The 13,276-nt window shown below is 44.7% G+C and overlaps 1 protein-coding gene across 1 annotated transcript in view; it reads left to right on the top strand.

Moving 5' to 3' along the window:
* BEND3 (BEN domain containing 3) overlaps positions 1-13,276 on the top strand; it is a 43,426-nt gene that overhangs the window by 17,011 nt on the left and 13,139 nt on the right. The window contains exon 4 of the mRNA XM_025383790.1: positions 37-239. Within this exon, the coding sequence (XP_025239575.1) occupies positions 37-239 (203 nt within the window). The remainder of the gene's footprint in view (positions 1-36; positions 240-13,276) is intronic.

Genomic DNA, 13,276 nt, shown 5'->3' with positions numbered 1-13,276 from the left:
TTTTTCCCACTGAGCCCTATTTCTTCTCTGACACAGTTCTAAAAAGTATCACTGTGAAAGTGGAGACGGAGGCCGAAGATGCTGCTCTGGACTGCTCCGTGAATTCCAGGACTTCGGAGAAGCACTCTGTGGACAGCGTCCTCGCTGCCCTGCAGGACTCCAGCAAACGAAAGCAGCTGGTCAGCGATGGCCTGCTAGACTCTGTCCCCGGCGTGAAGAGGAGGCGGCTGATCCCCGAGGTGAGGGCCCGGCCACTGTCACTCTTTGCTTGAGCGCTAACCCTCTCTGATTCCATGCTGAATCTCCCTCTTCTTTTGGCATCCCAGCAACTGCTGAACCCTTGGGCATGGGAAGGTTTCATTTAAGCTGTCCCATCTCTGGCTTCAGTTTCTCGAAGGTGTCTGTCTTTAACTGGAATTCTTGTTTGTGTTTGGATTCCTGGTGGGTAAAGGGAGCCTTCACATTGCAGCTGCTTTTGCGTTATTTTGCTGTGCTTTGTGGGGGAAAGCAGGAGCTTGCTGATAGAGAGGACGGTTAATGTAAGCCTACCACACTTGACATAGTAGCTGATTCTTGCAAAAGTGGGGCATTAGCTGGAGGTCAGGTCTTTTCCTAAATTAAATCGATCATTCATTTATTTAAATAGAGACTGGATCTCACTATATTGCCCAGGCTGATCTTGAACTACTGGCCTTGAGTGATCCTCCTGACTTGGCCTCCCAAAGTGCTGGAATTACAGGTGTGAGCCATAGTGCACGGCCAACTCTTTGTTTAATTGGTTTGTTTTAATTCTCCCCTGTTGGATGTTAGGGCAGATCCAAACAAATTGGGAAGTTATACATGTTAGGGATTTGGTTAGGCTTTAATTTGCATAATGATGAGACTAAAATTTTAACCAAGATTTAAATACACATGTTTATAGTGAGGCCCGACATTCCACATCATGCAACATTGAGTGATAGGTTTGTTGGGTTTTTTTTTGTTTTTTTCTTTTTGTTTTGTTTTTTTGAGATGGAGTTTTGCTCTTCTTGCCCAGGCTGGAGTACAGTGGCATGGTCTCAGCTCACTGCAACCTCTGCCTCCTGGGTTCAAGTGATTCTCCTGCCTCAGCCTCCCGAGAAGCTGAGATTACAGGCATGCGCCACCACGCCCAGCTAATTTTGTATTTTTAGTAGAGATGGGGTTTCTCCATGTTGGCCAAGCTGGTCTTCGAACTCCCGACCTCAGGTGATCTGCCCGCCTTGGCCTCCCAAAGTGCTGGTATTACAGGCATGAGCCACTGTGCCTGGCGATGAGTGATACTTTTATATACTATCTTATTTATTCAGGTTTTTGGTTTTTTTGTTTGTTTGTTTGTTTGTTTTTTGTGCTAACTCTTTATTCTGGTCTGAATGGCTTTTCTTTTTTAAACGACTTTGTTTCTCTAATTTATTTGGGTTAAAAAAATTTTTTTTTTTTTTTTTTTTTTTTTTTTGAGACGGAGTCTCGCTCTGCCGCCCAGGCTGGAGTGCAGTGGCCGGATCTCAGCTCACTGCAAGCTCCGCCTCCCGGGTTCACGCCATTCTCCTGCCTCAGCCTCCCGAGTAGCTGGGACTACAGGCGCCCGCCACCTCGCCCGGCTAGTTTTCTGTATTTTTTAGTAGAGACGGGGTTTCACCGTGTCGGCCAGGATGGTCTCGATCTCCTGACCTCGTGATCCACCCATCTCGGCCTCCCAAAGTGCTGGGATTACAGGCTTGAGCCACCGTGCCCGGCCTTTTTTTTTTCTTTGAGATGGAGTTTCACTCTTGTTGGCCAGGCTGAAGTGCAATGGTGCGATCTTGGCTCACCGCAACCTCCGCCTCCCGGGTTCACGTGATTCTCCTGACTCAGCCTCCCGAGTAGCTGGGATTACAAGTGTGCGCCAAGACACCCGGCTAATTTTTGTATTTTTAGTAGAGATGGGGTTTCTTCATTTTGGTCAGCTGGTCTTCAACTCCCAACCTTAGGTGATCCGCCTGCCTCAGCCTCCCAAAGTGCTGGGATTACAGGTGTGAGCCACCACACCGGGCCCAAAACAACTTTATTAAGATATAATTCACATACTATGCCTTTCACCAATTTAAGTTACATAGTTTAATGTGTGGGTTTATTTATTTATTTATTTTATCTGAGACGGAGTCTTACTCTGTCACCCAGGCTGGAATGCAGTGGCGTAGTCTCAGCTCACTGCAACGTCTGCCTCCTGTGCTCAAGCGATTCTCCCGCCTCAGCCTCCTGAGCAGCTGGGATTACACGTGTGGACCACCACGCCTGGCTAATTTTTTATTTTTTGTAGAGATGGGGTTTCACCATATTGGTCCAGGCTGGTCTCGAACTCCTGACCTCGAACTCCTGACCTCTGCTGGCCTTGGCCTCCCAAAGTGCTGGGATTACAGGTGTGAGCCACCGCGCTCAGCACTAGTTTAATGGTGTTTAGTATATTCACAGACTTACGCAATTTTAGGACATTTTTATAACCTTACAAACAGTCCCTGCCCATTAGCAGTAGCTCCTCATTCCCTACTTTTCCAGCTCCTGACAATCAGTAATGTACTTTCTAAGGATTTGCCTATTGTGGGCACTTCATTTTTATTTTTAACTGATTGATTGATTGATGGATGGATGGAGTTTTGCTGTGTGGCGCAGGCTTGGAGTAAAGTGGCATGAGCTCAACTCACTGCAACCTCTGCCTCCTTGGTTAAGCGATTCTCCTGCCTCAGCCTCCCGAGTTGCTGGGATTACAGGTGGGCACCACCACACCTGGCTTATTTTTGTATTTTTAGTAGAGATAGGGTTTCACTATGTTGGGCAGGCTGACCTCAAACTCCTGACTTCAAGTAATTCACCTGCCTTGGCCTTCCAAAGTGCTGGGATTACAGGCGTGAGTCACTACGCCCGGCCAATTCTAGGCATTTCATGTAATGTAATCATATATTCTGTGGCCATTTGTGTCTGACTTCTTTTTTTTTTTTTTTGACGGAGTCTTGCTCTGTCGCCCAGTCTGGAGTGCAATGGCACGATCTCGGCTCACTGCAAGCTCCACCTCCTGGACCCACGCCATTCTCCTGCCTCAGCCTCCTGAGTAGCTGGGACCACAGGCGCCCGCCACCACGCCCGGCTAATTTTTTGTATTTTTGGTAGAGATGGGGTTTCATCGTGTTAGCCAGGATGGTCTCGATCTCCTGACCTTGTGATCCACCTGCCTCAGCCTCCCAAAGTGCTGGGATTACAGGTGTGAGCCACCGCGCCCAGCTGTGTCTGACTTCTTAGCATATGTTTTCAAGGTTCATTATCTATGTATCAGTACTTCATTTCTTTTTGTTTTAACAGACTTTATTTTATAGAGCAGTTTTAGGTTCACAGAAAAATTGAGCAAAAGATACAGATTTCCCATGTACTTCCTTACCCCTACATGTGTATAACCTCCCCCATTGTCAACATTCTATACCAGATTGATACATTTGTTACAGCTGATGATTTCCCATTGACACATTATCGCCCAAAGTCAATAGTTTATATTAGGGCTCACTCTTGCTGTTGTATTGTCTGTGGGTTTGGACAAATGTATATACCATTTGTAGTGTCATACAGAGTAGTTTCGGTGTCCCAAAAATCTGTTATGCTCTGTCTGTTCATCCTTCCCTCCCACATAACCCCCAGCAACCACTGATCTCTTTACTATCTCCATACTTTTACCTTGTCCAGAATGTCATGAAGTTGGAGTCATACAATATGTAGCCTTTTTAGATTGGTTTGTTACACTTAGCAATATGCATTTGAGTTTCCTCCATGTCTTTTCATGGCTTGATAGCTCATTTTCTTTTAGCACTGAATTATATTCCATTGCCTGGATGTATCAGAGTTTATTTATTCATTTACCTACTAAAGGACATCTTGGATGCTTAGATGCTTCCAAGTTTTGGCAATTATGAATAATGCTGCTATAAACATCCATGTATAGGTTTTCTTGTGGACATAAGTTTTTAGCTCCTTTGGATAAACACCAAGGAGTGTGATTATGTTTAGTTTGGTAAAAAACTACCAAACTGCCTTCCAAAGTGGCTGGACCATTTTACAGTCCAACTAACAAGTTCCTCTTGTTCCACATCCTTGAAAGCACTTGCTGTTGTGAGTGTTCTGGGTTTTGGCCAGTCTAATAGGTATGTGGTAGTATCTTGGCTTTTTGTTTGTTTGTTTGTTTGTTTAGTTTAAAAAAAAATTTTTTTTGTAGAGATGGGGGTGGTCTCACCATGTTGCCCAGGCTATTCTCAACCTCCTGGCCTCAAGCGATCCCCTTGCCTCAGCCTCCTAAAGTGTTGGGATTACAGGCATGAGCCACTGTGCCCAGTGGTTGTGTTTTTATGTTGTTGTTGTTGTTGTTGTTGTCGTTTGAGACACTGTCTCTCCTGCCAGAGTGGAGTGTAAAAGCAGTGGCACAGCTAGGTGTGGTGGTTTGCACCTGTAATCCCTGCACCTTAGGAGGCTGAGGTGGGTGGATTGCTCGAGTCCAGGAGTTCCAGACCAGCCTGGGCAATGTGGCAAAACCATGTCTCTACAAAATAATTAACCAGGCGTGGTGGCACACACCTGTAGTCCCAGCTACTCGGGAGGCTGCAGTGGGAGGATCGCCTGAGCCTGGGAGGTCAGGGCTGCCGTGAGCCATGGTTGTGTCACTGCAATCCAGCCTGGGTGACAGAGTGAGACCCTGTCTCCAAAAAAAAAAAAAAAAGCAGTGACACAGCTCACTAATCGCAAACTCCTGGGCTCAAGGGATCCTCCTCTTTCAGACTCCCAAGTAGCTGGGAGTACAGGCATGCCAGCACCATGCCTGGCTAATTGTTAAATTTTTTGTAGAGATGGAGGTTTTTGGTCGTTTTATTTATTTATTTTTGAGACGGAGTTTTGCTCTTATTGCCCAAGCTGGAATGCCATGGTGCGATCTCGGCTCACCTCAACCTCCGCCTGCCGCGTTCAAGCGATTCTCCTGCTTCAGCCTCCAGAGTAACTGGAATTACAGGCACGCATCACCACACCTGGCTACTTTTGTGTTTTTAGCAGAGACGGGGTTTCTCTGTGTTGGTCAGGCTGGTCTTGAACTCCCAACCTCAGGTGATCCGCCCCCCTCAGACTCCAAAGTGCTGGGATTACAAGCATGAGCCACCACACCCGGCTGTTGTTCTCTTAATTTGTGCTTCCCTGACAACATATGATGTGGAGAATCTTTTTATATGCTTATTTGCCAGCAGTATAGCTTTTTTGGTGAAGTGGCTATTAAGATTTTGGCCCATTTTAATTTTTATTTTATAGAGATAGCATCTTGCTATGTTGTCCGGGCTCAAGCTCCTGGGCTCAAGTAACCCTCTGGTCTCAAGCCTTTGAAAGTGCTGAGATTACAGGCTTGAGCCACCACACCTGGCTGGCCCATTTTTAAATTGGGTTTTGTTCTTATTGTTGAATTTTAAGAGTTCTTTGTATATTTTGATTAACAGTCCTTGATCGGGTATGTCTTTTGCAAATATTTTCTCCCAGCCTGTGGCTTGTCTTTTCATTCTTTTTGACAGTATCTTGTGGAGCAGAAATGTTTCCTTTTAATGAAGTCCAGTTTATTAATTCTTTCATAGACTATGGCTTTGCTGTCATATCTAAAAAGTTACTGCCAAACCCAAGGTCATCTAGATTTTCTCTGATGTTATCTTCTAGGTGTTTTATAGTTTTTCATTTTACATTTAGGTTTGTGATCCATTCTGAGTTGATTTTTGTAAGGGTGTAAGGACTATGTCTAGATTGACATATTTGCATGTGGATGTCCAGTCTGGTCCACTAACATGTTGAAAAGACCGTCTGTGTTCCATCGTATTGCTTCCGTTGACTGTCTTTATGCAGTTCTACTTCCGGGCTCTCTGTTCTGTTCCGTTGATCCATTTATTCTTGCCCCAGTACCACCCTGTCTTGACTACTGTAGCTTTTTGGTAAATGTTGAAGTCAGATAGTACAGTATCCGTCTTTTCACTGTGTTCTTTTCTTTCACTATTATGTTGGCTATTCTGGGCTTTTGTCTGTCCATGTAAATTTTAGAATTAGTTTATTGATATCAGCAAAATAGCTTGCTGGGACTTTGATTTGGATCATATTGAATCTATAGGTCAAAGTGAGAAGAACTGACATCTCAAATACTGAGTCTGCCTCTCTATGAGCATGGAATGTCTCTCCGTTTATTTAATTTTTTAATTACTTTCATCAGTTTTGTACTTTCCCTCATATATATCTTGTATACATATGTATTTTGTTAGGTTTATAAGTAAGTATTTCATGTTTTTGGAGACCTGATATAAATGGTATTGTGTTTTTAATTTTAAATTCTACTTGTTTATTGCTGGTGTACAGGAAATAAAATTGACTTTTGTATGGTAACCTTGTATACTACAAGCTTCCTATAATTGCTTATTAGTTCCAGTTGGTTTTTGGTTGATTCTTTTGAATGTTCTACACAGACAATCATGTCATATGCAAAGAAAGACAGTTTTATTTCTTCCTTCCCAATCAGTATACCTTTTACTTCATTTTCTTTTCTTATTGCATTAGCTAAGACCTCCAGTACAATATTGAAAAGGAATGAGGAGAGGGAGACAGCCTTGCTTTGTGCCTGATCTTAATGGGAAACCTTCTGGTTTCTAGCCATTAAGTACGATATTAGCTGTGGGATTTTTGTAGATGTTCTTTTTCAAGATGAGGAAGTTTCCCTCTAGTCCTAATTTACTGAGAGTTTTTGTTATGAATGGTGTGGATTTTGTGAAGTGCTTTTTCTATATTTATTGACATGATCATGTCTTACCCTATTGCTGTGGTGGATTACATTAACTGATTTTTAAATGATGAACCCCTTTGCATGTCTAGGATAAATCTAAGTTGGTCATGGTGTGTAAAATCAGTTTTTTTTTGGAGATGGAGTCTCACTCTGTTGCCTAGGCTGGAGTGCAGTGGTGCAATCTTGGCTGCCTGCAAGCTCCGCCTCCCAGGTTCAAGCAGTTCTCCTGCCTCAGCCTCCCAAGTAGCTGAGACTACAGGCACCCACTACCACACCCGGCTAATTTTTTGTATTTTAGTAGAGATGGGTTTCACCATGTTGCCCAGGCTGATCTCCAACTCCTGAGCTCAGGCGGTCCGCCCACCTCTGCCTCCCAAAGTGCTAGGATTGCAGGCATGAGCCACCATGCCTGGCCTCAATTTTTTTAAACATGAGGCTGGCCACGTGGGAGACAGACTTATTACTCAAATCAGTCTCCTGCTAATGTTTTACTGAGGGTTTTGCATCTGTGTTCATGAGAAATATCTGTAGCTTTTTTTCTTGTGATGTCTTTGTCTGGTTTGGTATTAAGGAAATGCTGGCCTCATAGAATGAGTTAGGAAGTAGTTTCTCTGCTTCTGTTTTCTGAGACTGTAGAGAAATTATATCATTTTTCCCTTAAATGTTTGGTAAAATTCACCTTTGAACCCGTTTGGGCCTGGTACTTTGTATTCTAGAGGGCTATTAGTTACTGATTCAGTTTCTTTAATAGATAAAGCCCTATTCGGAATGTCTCTTCTTCCGTGAGTTCTAGAAGATTGTGTCTTTTAAGGAATTAGTGTCTTTCTTCTAGGTTATCAAATTTGCAGACATAGAGTTGGTCATAGTGTTCCTTTATCATCCTTTCAATGCCGATGGGGTCTGTAGTGGGATCTCTCATTTCTGATATTATTAATTTGTGTCCTCTTTCTCCCTCTAAGTTAGCCTGCTAGAGGTATATGGATTTTACTGATCTTTTCAGAGAAACAGATTTTGGTTTCATTGATTTTTTTTTATCTGTTGATTTCCCGTTGCAGTTTCATTGATTTCTTTTTTTTTTTTTTGAGACGGAGTCTCGCTCTGTCGCCCAGGCTGGAGTGCAGTGGCCGGATCTCAGCTCACTGCAAGCTCCGCCTCCCGGGTTCACGCCATTCTCCGGCCTCAGCCTCCCGAGTAGCTGGGACTACAGGCGCCCGCCACCTCGCCCGGCTAGTTTTTTGTATTTCTTAATAGAGACGGGGTTTCACCGTGTTAGCCAGGATGGTCTCGATCTCCTGACCTCGTGATCCGCCCGTCTCGGCCTCCCAAAGTGCTGGGATTACAGGCTTGAGCCACCGCGCCCGGCCTAGTTTCATTGATTTCTACACTAATTTTTATTGTTTCTTTTCTTCTGCTTACTTTGGATTTAATTTGCTTTTCTAGTTTTCTCAGGTAAAAGCTTAGATGATTTTTAGATCTTTTCTATTATATGCTTTCAATACTATAAATTTTCCTCTAACCACTCTTTTTGCTGCATTTCACAAATTTTGGTAAATTGAGTTTTCATTTTCTTTCTTTTCTTTTTTTGAGATGGAGTCTCACTCTGTCGCCCAGGCAGGAGTGCAGTGGTGTGATCTTGGCTCACTGTAACCTCTGCCTTCCAGGTTCAAGCAATTACCCTGCCTCAGCCGACTGAGTAGCTGGGATTACAGGCGCCCACCACCATGCTTGGCTAATTTTTGTATTTTTAATAGAGACGGGGTTTTGCCATGTTGGCCAGGCTGATCTCGAACTCCTGACTTCAGGTGATCCACTGCCTCTGCCTTCCAAAATGCTGGGATTACAGGCATGAGCCATTGTACCTGGCCTAATTCTGTTTTTTTTAGCATGTTAATTATACTTTTTTCTTAAATTTTTTTTCTTTTTTTTTAATGGTTGCCCTAAAGTTTGCAACATATATTTACAACTAGTCCATGTTCAAATAACTTACCACTTCAGGAGTGGTGTGAGTACCTTATAATGAAAGAGTCCAAATTCCTCCCTCTTCTCCCTTGTATTATTGCTGTCATTCATTTATATATAAGTGCATGTACACGCGCGTGCGAGCATATATAGTTGACTGCATTGTGGCTGTTGTTATTTTGAACAAAGAGTTCTCAAAGTAACAAATATAAAGTTTTTATTTTACCTTCAGTTATTCCTTCCCTGATGCACTTTCTTTCTTTATGTAGATTCATGTTTCTGACCTCCGTCATTTTCTTGCTCTCTGAAGAAGTCCTTTGAACATTTCTGGCAACAAACTCCCTAATTTATTTTATTTATTTATTTATTTGAGACAGAGCCTTGCTCTGTCGCCCAAACTGGAGTACAGTGGCACGATCTTGGCTGAATGCAACCTCCACCTCCCAGGTTCAAGTGATTCTCGTGCCTCAGCCTCCCCAGAAGCTGAAATTACAGGCATGTGCTACCACACCCAGCTAAGTTTTGTATTTTTATTAGAGACAGGGTTTCTTCATGTTGGCCAGGATGGTCTCGAACTCCTGACCTCAAGCAATCTGCCTGCCTTGGCCTCCCAAAGTGCTGGGATTACAAACATGAGCCAGCACACCTGGCCTCTGTAATATAATTTAAAATCAGGTAATGTGATTCCTTCAATTGTGTTCTAGGATAGCTTTGGATATTCTGGGTCTTTGGTGGTTCCATATAAGTGTTAGGATTATTTTTTCTGTTTCTGTGAAGAATATCATTGGAATTTTGATAGGGATCGTATTAAATCTGTAATTGGTAGCCAGGCGCAGTGGCTCACGCCTGTAATCCCAGCACTTTGGGAGGCTGAGGTGAGTGAATCATTTGAGGTCAGGAGTTCGAGACCAGCCTGGCCAACATGGTGAAACCCCGTTTCTACTAAAAATACAAAAATTAGCCGTGCACAGTAGCATGTGCCTGTAGTCCCAGCTACTCAGGAGGCTGAGGCAGGAGAATCACTTGAACCCAGGAGGCGGAGGTCACAGTCAGCCGAGATCATGCCGCTGCGCTTTATCCGGGGTGACAGAGCGAGGCTGTCTCTCAAAAAAAATAAAATTTTTTTTTTGAGACGGAGTCTCACTCTGTGGCCCAGGCTGGAGTGCAGTGGCACAATCTCAGCTCACTGCAAGCTCCACCTCCCGGGTTCATGCCATTCTCCCGCCTCAGCCTCCCGAGTAGCTGGGACTACAGGCACCCGCCACCACGCCGGCTAATTTGTTTTTGTATTTTTAGTAAAGACGGGGTTTCACTGTGTTAGCCAGGATGGTCTCGATCTCCTGACATCGTGATCCACCCACCTCGGCCTCCCAAAGTGCTGGGATTACAGGCGTGAGAAAAAAAATAAAATCTTTAGTTGGCTTTTGGTAGTGTGGATAATATTTCACTTTAACAGTATTGATTTTTCAAATCATGAATGTGGAATATCATTCCTTTTTTTGTGTCTTCTTCAGTTTCTCACATGAATGTTTTACCATTTTCATTGTAGAGCTATTTCACTTTTTTTTTTTTTTTTTTGAGACAGAGTCTTGCTCTTTTGCCCAAGCTGATGTGCAATCCCAGCACTTTGGGAGGCTGAGGCGGGAAGATCGCTTGAGCCCAGAGTTTAAGACCAGCCTGGGCAACATAGCAAGACCCTGTCTCTAAAAAAAAAGTATTTTCATTTGTGTGTCCCTTGACCATCTGTTTTTTTTTTTTTTTTTTTTTTTTTGAGATGGAATCTTGCTCTGTCACCCAGGCTGGAATGTGCAGTGGCACGATCTCAGCTCACTGCAACCTCCACCTCCCAGATTCAAGCAATTCTCCTGCCTCAGCCTCCTGAGAGCTGGGGTTACAGGTGCGTGCCACCATGCCCAGCTAATTTTTGTATGTTTAGTAGAGATGGGGTTTCACCATGTTGGTCGGGCTGGTCTCAAACTCCTGACCTCATGATCCGCCCGCCTCGGCCTCCCAAAGCACTTGCACCAGCTGACCATCTATTCTTGCATGTTGTCTACTTTAGCCATTAGAGTCCTTGGCATATTAATCATAGTTGTTTCACATTCTCTGTTTGATAATTCCAGCATCCCTACCACCTGTGAGTCTGGTTTGGTCTTAGTATGCCTTGTAGTTTTTTCTTTTCCCTGTTTTTTTTTTTTTTTGAGATAGAGTCTCGCTTTCTTACCCAGGCTGGAGTGCAATGGTGCTGTCTCTGCTCACTGCAACCTCCATCTCCCAGATTCAAGTGATTCTCCTGCGTCAGCGTCCCAAGTAGTTACGATTACAGGCATTCGCTGATTTTTGTATTTTTAGTAGAGACGGGGTTTTGCCATGTTGACCAGGCTGGTCTCAAACTCCTGACCTCAAGTGATCCACTCGCCTCGCCTCTGAAAGTGCTGGGATTACTGGCCCAGCCTTGTAGGTTTTTTTTTCTTTCTTGTTTTTTGTTTTTTGAGACGGAGTCTTGCTCTGTCACCCAGGCCGGAGTACAGCGGTGTGATCTCGGCCCACTGCAACCTCTGCCTCCTGGGTTCAAGCAATTCTCCTGCCTCAGCCTCCCTAGTAGCTGTGGCTACAGGCGCACACCACCATGCCCAGCTAATTTTTGTAGTTTTAGTAGAGACAGGGTTTTACTGTGTTGACCAGGATGGTTTCAATCTCTTGACCTTGTGATCCGCCCACCTTGGCCTCCCAAAGTGCTGGGATTACAGGCGAGAGCCACTGTGCCCAGCCAGTTTTTTCTTAATAAGCCGACATGGTATTCTGAGTACAAGGAAGTCCTGTGAATAGTCCTTCAGTAATGTTGGAGGAGAGGAAGGAAGGGAGAGAGCAGCATTCTCCAGTCCTGGATTTGGTCTCCGTTTTTTTTTTTTTTTTTAGACGGAGTCTTGCTCTGTCTCCAGGCTGGAGTGCAGTGCAGTGATGTGATCTCGGCTCACTGCAACCTCCGCCTCCCGGATTCAAGCAATTCTCCTGCCTCAGCCTCCCAAGTAGCTAGGACTACAAGTGTGCGCCACCATGCACAGCTAGTTTTTGTATTTTTAGTAGAGAGAGAGTTTCAGCATGTTGGCCAGGATGGTCTCCATCTCTTGACCTCGTGATCTGCCCGCCTCAGCCTCCCGGGGTGCTGGCATTACCAGCGTGCGCCTGGCCAGGTCTGTCTTTTAGCAGCCCTGCATCTCTGGACTGCGAACTTCACTTGGACTTCTTTGTTCTTCCGTTCCTCCCTTAAGTGGGACAGGATGAGTCAAGTGGGCTGATGTTAGGTGTTTCTTTTCCTTCAGGTAGAAGGCTGGAGCTGGAGTTGGGTATCTCCCTTCCTGTCAGTTAGGCTCTGATAAAACCCCTGGAGGTTTAGCTCACGTTAAATAGTTCTCCCAAGGGCAAGCCTTAAGAAAAGAGAAGGCGGCCTGGCACCGTGGCTCACGCCTGTAATCCCAGCACTTTGAGATGCCCAGGCGGGTGGATCACGAGGTCAGGAGCTCTAGACCATCCTGGCTAACACAGTGAAACCCTGTCTCTACTAAAAATACAAAAATAATTAGCCGGGCATGGTGGCGGGCGCCTATAGTCCCAGCTACTCGGGAGGCTGAGGCAGGAGAATGGCGTGAACCCGGGAGGCGGAGCCTGCAGTGAGCCAAGATCATGCCACTGCACTCCAGCCTGGGCGACAGAGCAAGACTCTGTCTCAAAAAAAAAAAAAAGAAAAAAGAAAAGAGAATGCTCTGATATTTTAAATTGGTTCCCTTTCCTCTCCACCTGCCGGAAGTAAAAGGGAATTTTTCTCTAATATTCACTGTGAGAACCTGGTAGGGTTCTTGGAGGTAGTGTGTCCAGAATTTATTCCTTCTGGTGGGTTCTTGGTCTCGCTGACTTCAGGAATGAAGCTGCGGACACTTGCGGTGAGTGTTACAGCTCTTAAAGATGGTGTGTCCAGAGTTTGTTCCTTCAGATGCTCAGACGTGTCGGGAGTTTATTCCTTCTGGTGGGTTTGTGGGTTCATGGCCTCACTGACTTCACAAGTGAAGCTGCAGACCTTCACAGTGAGTACAGCATTTAAAGGTGGCACGTACAGAGTTGTTTGTTCCTCCTGGTGGGTTCATGGTCTCGCTGACTTCAGGAATGAAGCCGCAGACCCTTTTGGTGAGTGTTACAGCTCATAAAGGTAGTGCGGACCCAAAGAGTGAGCAGCAGCAAGGTTTATTGTGAAGAGCAAAATAATAAAGCTTCCACAGCATGGAAGAGGACTCGAGTGGGTTGCTGCTGCTGGCTCGGGTGGCCACCTTTTATTCCCTTATTTGGCCCTGCCCACATCCTGCTGATTGGTCCATTTTACAGAGCGCTGATTGGTCCATTTTACAGAGTGCTGGTTGGTGCATTTATAATCCTTTAGCTAGACAGAGCGCTGATTGGTGCATTTTTATAGAATGCTGATTGGTGCATTTACAATCC

Source organism: Theropithecus gelada, chromosome 4 (genome assembly GCF_003255815.1).
Source record: "Theropithecus gelada isolate Dixy chromosome 4, Tgel_1.0, whole genome shotgun sequence".
In the NCBI taxonomy this organism is placed as follows: domain Eukaryota; kingdom Metazoa; phylum Chordata; class Mammalia; order Primates; family Cercopithecidae; genus Theropithecus; species Theropithecus gelada.
Note: the sequence above shows the minus strand (reverse complement) of the source record. Positions and strands in the feature narration are given on the sequence as shown.